Genomic DNA, 11,356 nt, shown 5'->3' with positions numbered 1-11,356 from the left:
ATAAAGTACTCTCACAATTAAATAACTAATTGGATGTCAAGTTTGATAGGACAGTTCTCTCACAATTAAATAGGACAGTTCTCTCACAATTAAATAGGACAGTACTCTTACAATTAAGTAGGACAGTTCTCTCACAATTAAATAACTATTTTGAGGTCAAGTGTGATAGGACAGTACTCTCACAATTAAATAGGACAGTACTCTCACAATTAAATAACTAATTGGATGTCAAGTGTGATAGGACAGTTCTCTCACAATTAAATAGGACAGTTCTCTCACAATTAAATAGGACAGTACTCTCACAATTAAATAGGACAGTTCTCTCACAATTAAATAACTAATTGGACGTCAAGTGTGATTTGCAGTAGACGACAGGTAAAAGTCAAACTAATAGACTGCTTTTGATTTTTTTGTAATTTTTATTAAAATATGATTTTATCATAAGCATAGATATGTATACATTGTACATGTACATTTAGAGTATAACAATGCTGCTTATATACATGTATGTGTATATAACACTGGGTCTGATCAACCCTCTGGGTCTAGTCAACCCTCAGTCTGGTCAACCCTCTGGATCTGATCAACCCTCTGGGTCAAGTCAACCCTCTGGGCCTGGTCAACCCTAGGTCTGGTCATCTAAAGTCTTGGTACCAACATAATACCAACCTGGTAAGTCAATTTCTACAATTGCAATTAATTCATCATCATGTTGATAAAAGAGACATATATTTAAAATAGATTTTCAACAGATCACAGCAGAAGATTCAAGATGTTTAATCTGGAAGTCGGAGTATACCTGAAGTCCAAATTACCCACTGTCTCAATAAAATAATGTAGTATCCCAATTGTCTCATTTGGGATTCATTCACCTCATCTTAAACCTCCATCATTACCCTTATGCTGCAACTACCTCACAAAAAAAGTAAGCTTCAACTATAGTGAACTACAAATTGAATAAAACTGTCCTCGTTGTACATTACTTACTCTCAAAACAAACAAATTACATTGACATATGTACACAAACTATACCAGATAAATCATGCTCATTCAGTGTCACCAGTAACTTCTATGATGTTGATGTTTTTGCACGATAAGGCTAAAGCTTTAGGTGGAAACAGTTTTGAATACGCGACGAATAAATATGTATAAAAATGATGTTTTAGATCACAGATGATTATACTACATCTTTAACATTGCTTTACAGCCAATAAAAGTATGTTAAAATCATTAAGAAGTGATGAACATTTTACTCCAACATCTAATATATGAAGACCTCAAGTAAGAGTAGCCTGCAGCAAAGCCACCTATTTTAAATATACATATTACACTATTTTTCTTTGAGCATAAAAATAAAACAGTTCAACTTGTTTTGAATATACACACCAGTTTTCATGAGACTGACTTTATATTGTGACAATACCAAACTTCCTCTAATTATCTGACTTTATATTGTTACAATACCAAACTTCCTCTAATTATAACTATTTTATCCTTCCGAAGTCCTAAATTCACTTTCGAAAATGTGATAACATTTACATTATACAAGCTAAAACTGTCCCTCCACAAAACTCCTCATGGCCTCCGGAGCATTGGAGTCAAATCCCACAACATCCATCATGAATCTGTCTACAGGGTCGGCAATGGTGAATCCAGTACTGGCCATACCAACAACAATCATCCGAGCATCCTTTATTCCGGTTTTGGTTCGATACTGTTGCAATGCTTGACTGGGATGTATTGCGCTGTAGTGGGTCTCCGAATCTGTGTACACTATGAACACATCAAACTTCTCCTTGTCCTCAAGGGCCTGTATGATAGGTAAGGAGCAATTGGTGGATCCAAAACTCAGGGAAGACATCTTGTCGTATACATTCTTCAGTTTGTCCTCCTTCTGAATACGTAGCTTCTCAAGCTTGTGACAGAAGGCGTAAACCTTGTAGTCGGGTTCTGTCCTGGCAGTGACCATCATCATAGCAGCAGCTCCTTCCCGGGCCGTCATCGACTCTATACCCATCATCGGAGTATCCATTGATCCACTGACATCTACTGCCAGACAGTACCTCTTCTTGGTTGGCTCCACATTATCAAAAGACATGTAGTAAGCTTTTTCCAGAGCTGCAACGACATTCTTGTTACGAGGCCAAGTAAGCTTTCCCTTTTCACTTACACCTTTGCCGTAAACCTTCAATGCAACCAAGATCTTGAAAGGATGGATCCTGGATTTCTTGAGGATTGCTTGATTTTGAAGTCTTTCGACTATTATTCTCTCCTCTTCAGACCCCTCCTCTATCATCTGAAGACTTCCCATTTTGCCAAGGTTGCGGATAGTTGCATTCATGGGCATATCCTTTAGTAATGCTTGCCACACTGGTACTGACTTGAGTAAGGGTGTAGGCACATGTTCCCGCACCAGACCATGTTTCTTTATCAACTCCACAACATCAGATTCCTCCGTACATTGTAGAGCCTTCTCTACTGCTTCAAGATAAACATACACCTTCTGCCAGGTTTCCATCTCATCTGCATTAATTGGCATTTGTAGCTTTTTGGCCTCACCTAGTCCTGCGACAAGGTACTTGATGATCAGTCGGATAGATTCCGATTCAGGATTAACGTGTGCTAGACGAATAGCATCTTTGTGTTCCCAGTTATGACGTCGGCGGAACTTGGTCACCTTGTAGGCAAGTGTTGTGACGTTATCCTTGAAATTGTTGTACCAGTTTGCGATGGCGCGACGATGTGCCCTGCCCCAACCTGTCCCAGCACTGAATTCCTCACAGTATTTGATGAAAGCGAATAAGTCAGTAGGGATCTGACAAATAGTGGAAAGTGCTTCGTATGCTGCCTTTTTTGTGTCAGGGTCGTTTGACCTGGCACAAATAGCAAGGGCATAAACCGTGCAGTTCTGTTTACAGGCGCGTCCAGCCTTACTGACCTGTACGATCTGCTTCACGACTTCCTCTCCCCTGCCTTGGATGATCAGTCTGAAATTAGCCAAATATCAAAACATAAATTCACAGTAATTTAATACAATACCATTTCTTCATGTAAAAAGACTGAAATACTGAATAAACTTATTGGCACATTGGCTATATGTATAGATTAAAGAGGCATTTCAATATGACAGTATTTATTATTGATTATAATTTGCTCAATGAATGATCAACCGACATTTTTTTTAAACTTTACGAAAAAATTAAATCAAGAGATTTTTGTGTTACAGATGGGAATCCTTGAAATATGTTCACAAATTGTCTTATATGCAAAAATTAAAAATATTTCTAAACATTTTCTTCAGGTTGGTAAGTATGGATTTTGAAAATTTCTTTTTACACAACCAATAAAATGTTCTATGTGATGTTTCTATGACTAGTACGATATGTACACTGTCACCTTCATCAGATAAATGACCGGTGAAGCATATGCAAACAAAGGTGTAAAATGTGTACGAGTTGTCCACAAAACCAATATCGATTTCGGCTACGCTGTAAGCGTGTGTACAATAGTTATTGTATATGTACCGAAATGACTCCATTCAGCTACGCTTTGTTCAATACTTGGTCATAGATGTGCGAGAATGCGAAAGGCCAATCAAGGATAAGAACAAAACCAAAGGTCAAGTGGTCATCCCGTATATAAAGGGTCATTGCTACAACCATCCAGAGGATAAATCGCGGTCATGGCATAGCAACAGCCATGAAGCCCCACAAGATGCTTTGCAATATCCTCGTACACCCTAAGGATAAAACACCTAAAGAAAACGTTGCAGAACATGTACAAAATCAGATGTAAAAACTGTGATGCGTCGTATATGGAGAGATTTGGTGAACACCGGAAAGATACAGAAACCAAAGAAGATAGGAAATTCACCAGATCTCAAAGAAAACAGTCTGAGTCCAAGATAAATATATCCCCAATCACAGACCATGCCAAACAGAAAAATCATGTGATTGACTGGGATAACTCCAAAGTTTTGCACACAGAGAGCAATTTGTTCAAGCGGCCCAGTGGGCCAGTTCTAAATCGAGACGAGGGGGGTCAGGGCTCAAAGACTCGCACATCTATGACTAAGTATTAAACAAAGCGTAGCTGAATCGAGTCATTTCGGTACATATATAACAACTATTGTACATACGCTACCAGCGTAGTCGAATCGACATCAATTTTGTGGACAACTTGTACACATTTTATACCTTTTTGTGTGCGTACGCTTCACTGGTAATTGTCTGATGAAGGTGACTGTACATATCCTTCTAGTCATTGAAAAGTCATATTGAAAATTTTATTGGTTGTGTAAAAAGAACTTTTCATAATAAAAATGTATAAAGTTTACAAAGTCATGAGAGACTACATGCACACATGACCTCCTTGGTTTGCACTCTGACTCACTCAGAACCAATGGCAATGAACAATTTTACACCTGGCGGTAGTTGCCCACCTGGTATGGCCCTTTCCTGTTAAGAGTGCTAAAACCTCACTGGTGTTATCATTGATAAAGATTTCAAGGCTATTTAATATTTAATTTTCCTTAGAAAGTACTTGTTTAGCATAACATGGGTTCCCTGTGAGCTAAGCATGTTATTACATTTATAGTGTGGGAAGTAAGGTTGTTCACTTCTCACATTTGTATTACTTTGTTAAGTATAATTGCTGTTTATGATTTACAGACAGGGCTCTGTTACTTTCTGTGTTATTCACCCTTATTTAGGGGGTTTTGTTCAGTGTAGGATTCCTGGCGATCTGAGCTGCTACGATACCGGTGCTGAAATCTGTGTGTTTACACTTTTGAGTCGGCAGAAGTAGGTGATAGTAATAACAGGAATAGGTTCCCGCTCCTCGCTCACATGCTTTTAGACGGTGAGGCTGGGTTAGAGATTAACAGTTTGTCACTCATCTTTGAGGCTATTTGGTGAGAGGAGCAGGGGGTATAAAAGAGCGGGTCCGGGCGGGGACCCGTGTCATGACGGGGTCTGTGAGCCGACCCATTTCCTCAGGTGAGGAGAACCTTACCGCCTCATGCGCTGTTAACAGTGCAAAACATGGGCCGAGCTGCTGCTATCGTTCCTATGATATATAGAGTGCTATAGGAACTACAGTACATGTATGTAGAGATAGTCAGGGGCTTCGGGCTTAGGCATCGATACATGGTGGTTCGCTGTAGATCTATAGGGAGCTAGCTTAGGAGCACATGATCGTAGTCTACTGGTAGTTCTGTTAGGTAGGATAGGCCAGTACTCTACATATACACTGTGCGTAGCGATTGAATTTCTTAACATTAGTTGTCATTGTTTGGCACTTATGCTATGCTTTGTATTCGTTAAATATTATTTTTTAATTTTAACTTCACTACATAATCAATATCATACTCCACAGGAACCTCCATGCCAAATATCAGCATCCTAGTGAATACATTTAATGACCGACAAGCTTCTAACTAACAGGTAAAACTTGAACATTGATGTGATTCAAAAAAGTTCTTCACTACATCAATGTTATACCCCACAGGAACCTCCATACTAAATATCAGTATTCTAGTACACATATTTTGTGAATGACAAGCTTCTAAATAATTTGCAGGTAAAACTTAAACGTTGTTCAAAAAAGGGAAGTACAAAACAGGTCAAAATTTATTTTTTAATATTTACTTCACTACATCAATATTTTACCCCACAGGAACCTCTATGCCAAATATCAGCGTCCTAGTACACAAATTTAATATTTAATGAATGACAAGCTTCTAAATAACATACAGATTAAACTTTAACATTTTCACGCCGACGCTCATGCTAGGGGTAACGCTATAGCTCTTTGTTCTTCGAACAGGCGAGCTAAAAACTATACGATCACGAAACAGATTTAACAGGGTGACAACGGATGCAAACCCTCTCCGGAACTCCCCCTATTACAATATATTATTACTAGGTTAAAATATACCAAGTTAAGTTTGGGAGATGTCATTTAAAGCCCTGTGAAGGGTTAACTTGTAAAACTTCAGATCCCATATGGGCTACATATATGCTTCCCCATTGTTTGGTTGAACACCTACCCAGTAGTATGGGAAGAGGTGTCATTTAAAACAATGAACTCATTTGAATTATTTTACCTGTCCTTTGAGCCACCATAAGAGTCGGCCTATTTGTATATATTTGATCCTTATGGGTTAAGCTAGATAACATTATTTGAAATATACAAAACAGTGGGTGATTATAGAGGGCGGAGCTCTCTAGATTATTCATAATACCTATGGAACTGAAAAACTTGTCTTAACATGGCCGCCAGGCGCATGCGCTGTAGTCTCTGCCATCTTGATCTCAAAACAAGTCCTCGTTTGCCGAATCTCGAACAAACGTTACATTTGTGTAAGGTCTAAAACTTATATCTAACTATAGGATACTTAAATATTCGATACTTTCCTGTTAAAGATGTAAACTCTCTTGACATAACGTTACCAATGGTCGAAAAATTATTGTGTCGTCTGCAGTGTATACGTAGTCTTGGTCAATCAGACGCTTGCGCAGACAACAAGAGTCTGGTTGAACGAGACTATCTGCAGTGGTATCAATCTCCACGCAGAGTTACGGTCCTTGCACTCCCTTAGACAACTCTGGGTAGAGATTGCAGTGATATATATTTAGAAAACGGAATATCAACAAAACAACGTGCTTGTTGTCAAAAAAAAGGGAGTTTATCACAGTGACGCAAAATGATAGGATAAAAAAACATATAAGAATCAAGGCAATTGATATTTTGCACGAAAAAAATAGAAGAAAAAAAATGAATCCATAACAATTTAATTTTTGATTACTATCTCAAAGCGGGTTTTTTTTCATAAAAGAAAATCTACTGTTTTACAAATCTGTATGATTTGAAAAGAGAATCTATACAGTTTTATGTGCTGAACTGAGAAAACAATACATTTTCTCTATTGCTAAAACTAACCATAAAGTCAGTAAGTTGCTGAAACAAATATATTCATCCACAATATATATATGATAAATAGATGTATTGAATCTCTTGGCTGCAATGATGGGTATTGAAAAAATTACAAAAATTGTGATTTCACATATTCTTCTCATTTTTAATAGAAAATTCATATAAATCCAGTTTCTATAGCATTTAATAAATTAATTTTTACACATACAAAGCACAAAAATTGTAAATACTATGCATAAATTCTCTCTGGATACAATATTTATAGATCAAGAGCTCATCCTTGCAATTGGTATGGCTTGAAGTTTAGTTTGAAGTAATCCAAAGGACTTATTCTTAAAGATAGATACATATATATATGTTTATCATATGTTTACTAATAATAACACCCTTTTTGTATGTGTAATAAGTCTAAAATTGCCACAAGTTGATATCAGCCTGGGTGATAGCACACCCCCTTGGAGTGATATCACACCCCTTGAAAGTGATATCACACCCCCTAGAAAAGTGATATCACACCCACTCCTAAATTTCCTGATTTTGCCATTTCCGTTTATTGCTGTCTGCTTCTATTGTAAACAAACAAATTGTTGGCATAGAATAAATGCCGTTTCATGAAAAATAATTTAAAGATTGATTTACAAAGTCCCACCCAAATTCCCGGATGGCGCCGTTTCCTGATTTGGTTTTGCTTATAAGTGTTACACCTGTCGTCTGCATAAACAACGATGGCGACTGGCGAGGAGATTTTGGAGGAATTTGCAGCAAGGATTGTTGAACTAGACGAAATAATTGACAATGAACAAATGGAAAAGGAGACGAAACGTGTCATGGATGCAGGGGAACAATTCAATAATGCTAATGATACCGAAGCTGTCGTGGCAAGCATGAGAAACAAGAACACTGCGAGAAAAACACAATCGGACATCAAAATATTCACAGATTATCTGATGTCTCACATACTTTTTACGTATAATTGTTGCTGTTTTGTTTATATACATCATTGTTTTTGTTACCATTTTTATGAATATCAATAATTAAAATATGAGTTTATTAGTTTATATATTAGTTACTTCAACAGACTTTACATAATGATTTACCCCTTTTCCGAACAAGCTTTGTCGGTGGGGGCTGGCCAATCACTGGCTTGCTCGGACCTCTCTCTCTCTCTCTCTCAGACTCTCCTCGAACTAAATTTTCCTTCTATCAACTTTAACTAAGTGATTAATTATTAATTAATATGTAATATATATACTCTGTCATTTGTGCTGCATAAATCCAACTTTGTGACAAAATCTTCAATTAGTTGAAGGTGCATGGTCACTATATGGTAGAACTAGAAATAAAGAAATATTTTTTGTGTATGTTTTGTTTATTTTAAAGGGAAAAAAAACATGATAAAAAGTTTATGATATGACCATTTTGATATCACACCCCCAATCAGCCCTCAAGTCCCGATATCAGGACTCTCGGGCTGATAGGGGTGTGATATCAAAATGGTCATATGATAATCTCTAAATATCTTTTCGTGGATATCAGAAAACTATGCTATTATACATGATTTACAATATCTATCCTAATATGTCATTGTCTTTGTAGAATATGTGGCACTTGATTTTTGCAATGGATTCAAGAGGTGCAAAGTTAAATACTTATATAGAGTCTAATGAACCTTTCGCATTCTCACACTTATGTCATGTCATCATATTCCCAGGCAGAAAACATCAAGATATCAAACATATTGTCAGCTAAAAAATGGACAACATCACATATTCTGATAAACTGCGCAGAATTTGGATTGTCCTTGCTGCAGGCATTTGTAATTTAACAAATAAAATTACTCATTCCGGTGGAACTGAGATAGAGTATGTTATAGATCTCATTAAATGTGCAGTCTATCATTTTTGAATTTAGAGATATTTCGAATTATTTTCAGTCACTTGAAAATGTTTTTGTGAAATTCACATGTCTTTCATCTGTTTCTCTTAAAAAAAATCGTGATTTCAATACATTGAAACGAAACTGCAGTATTCTATGTATTCAGATGAGGAAAGACAAATACAGCATAAACACTTAGAGGAAGATTTGAAAACTATTAATTCTGCATTACTTGCTTATACCACACCTGTGAGATGGGATCGCGACCTTTTGTTATGTTCCACAAAGAAACGTGGTAGAAAAACAATACATCAAAAAAAATTATAAAGACATCATACAAAGATTTGTACGATGGAGTGCATCCTAGTAATGTGCTGTCAAATAAATGGTATTACATTGTATTTCATGTGTTTGTCTGTCACTAGTGACATAGAAGTAAAACAAGCAATTCAATTTGAAGAAGCAATAAATGATACTGACTCCAATTTCAATGAAAATGACTCTTGGGACTTCAAGTGAAATTAATTTGTAACTACCTAAGAAAATACATGTAGCAAATTCCATTTTGTATATATATATATAAGTGCAGTGGGTGACATGCCAGTCGCTAACTGCACGGTTTAACTTGTCTGAACCAGGGAAATTCCTGATCAAACTTTGTCATCCATTTCTTTATTTTTGTGTTAGTAAAAATTAACATTTAACATGTTTGACTTCTCAAGAACTTAAGACAATTTTTAACCAATCTTGGTCAAAAAACATTCCATATATAAATATTTCATCATGAATTCAGCTAAATAGAAGCATATCCTATCATTTTGTCAATTTTTAAAATGAGGAGCATATATCAACTACTAAGACATGTTATAACAACAAGACCAACCTGGAAAGGTAGCATGGTAATTTTGTGTGTTAACTTGTTGATAATAATCTATTTTACGTAAATGTACAAATGCAGTTTACTAAATTGGTTTGTAACTCCCTCAGCACACCAACTGCGATCTTTCATTATGTTTACAGGCATTTCATTCTGATTCAGCGACAGTTTTCAAGAGGCCTAGTTATACAAGTTTTTTAGTCTTCCATCAAACTCAAAGTCAAGACAAATATACACTGCATAGCTATACATGTAGGTCTAATTTAGTAATTTAACATATCACTCAATGCTTGAAAGAGTAAAGTACCGATAGTCTGATACATTTACAACCTGGCTCCGCCCTCACTAACGGTCGGGCCGTAAAACATATTACCATCAGTTTATTATTACTACGACAATCTATCATACATCACAAAAAGCCATTGGCTTACCTCAATGTCAACCAGTCATTAAGTGATTCAGTCAAGTTGACCCTTTTTTTGTACCTCATTCCTGCTCAGGAGGATCAGGTCCTTCATTTGTATATTTTTTATTCCAGCGGGCTAAGCATGCCATCACTACAATTTTGTTTATCTATACAAAGAGTCACTTAAAAATGCTGTTAAGAGGGACAATACATGGTACACGATCAACCCGTACAGCCCAACTCAATACACGCAATATGTTCACATCAACCCCATGACGATCCAACCTAAAACGAAAGTAGATATCGTTCAATGATATTACCTGTCAATACTGAGGATATTATCTCGTTTCAAATCCTTCTCATCGTAGTGATACACGCCTCCCTCGGTACCAAGGATAAGAAAGCGAAGAAGTCGAGTCATGTCAGTCACAGTGAAGACGAATCCTCCGTCAGTATTTTCGACTTGCATGTTCGACAGTCGCTCAGTCTGTAATATGATTTCGTGCGTCTCATCGTCTGGTTGTAAGCTACCTCCTTCTACATCAGCCATTTTTTCTATATGAATTGGATAACAAACTCCTCGGTAAAATCGACAAATCTGACTGACGTCCGGACCTGGAACTTTTCTTAAAAGACAGAGCTCCTAGTCGTGTAATGTCAATCGTTAAATTTTCGGGAAAGTTAGGGGGTTTCCAAACGTTCCGGTGATGCTAAAGACATGAACTTTGATCGAACTAACCTGAATGGATTAAGTCTACGAATCAAAATATGTACTTAGCAATCAAATCTATGTGTTTATAGATACAATTTTTTAATGTAAAACTTTACACTCTAAGGCTTTTCTGTTTTTAAAGGAATAGTTTTACTAATTAAGGACAAATATGTCTATTAAAAACGCCGGAACATTTATCAGGTCTTTAGTATGCATTTATGACGTCACTGCTGCCCTCTCTTTGCCAATCGGGAACCTTCGGTACTTTCCGTGAACGAATAATGAACAAATCTATTCTGTTTCTTATTTTGGTTTTAAGGTTAAGTCCAAAGTAACTGACTAATATTAATTAGTAAGGTCTACATATAAAACAAGTCTCATTTATAGTCTACAATTAAACATAATATAATATGGATATATTGAAACTTCCACGGACTTATATATAGGAAATACATGTACATGTACATGCACATGTGCTGGACACACTTACTATTATGAAGCATAAGTGTATACATTATATGCTATCAAGGGCGGATCTAGGCCCGCCCCC

General features: G+C 36.6%; 1 protein-coding gene across 1 annotated transcript; it reads right to left on the bottom strand.

The window, feature by feature from the left end:
* Window positions 1-1,008: 1,008 nt before the first annotated feature.
* On the bottom strand, window positions 1,009-10,796 carry LOC110467067 (60 kDa SS-A/Ro ribonucleoprotein-like). Its single transcript, XM_021523959.1, has 2 exons — window positions 10,415-10,796; window positions 1,009-2,987 (listed from the first exon to the last, which is right to left on the bottom strand). The coding sequence occupies exons 1-2, from the start codon at window positions 10,642-10,644 to the stop codon at window positions 1,550-1,552; spliced, it is 1,668 nt and encodes a 555-aa protein (XP_021379634.1). The 5' UTR covers window positions 10,645-10,796; the 3' UTR covers window positions 1,009-1,549.
* Between the last annotated feature and the right edge of the window lie 560 nt (window positions 10,797-11,356).

The sequence above is a fragment of the Mizuhopecten yessoensis genome, unplaced genomic scaffold, assembly GCF_002113885.1.
Source record: "Mizuhopecten yessoensis strain PY_sf001 unplaced genomic scaffold, ASM211388v2 scaffold11157, whole genome shotgun sequence".
Classification (NCBI taxonomy): domain Eukaryota; kingdom Metazoa; phylum Mollusca; class Bivalvia; order Pectinida; family Pectinidae; genus Mizuhopecten; species Mizuhopecten yessoensis.
Note: the sequence above shows the minus strand (reverse complement) of the source record. Positions and strands in the feature narration are given on the sequence as shown.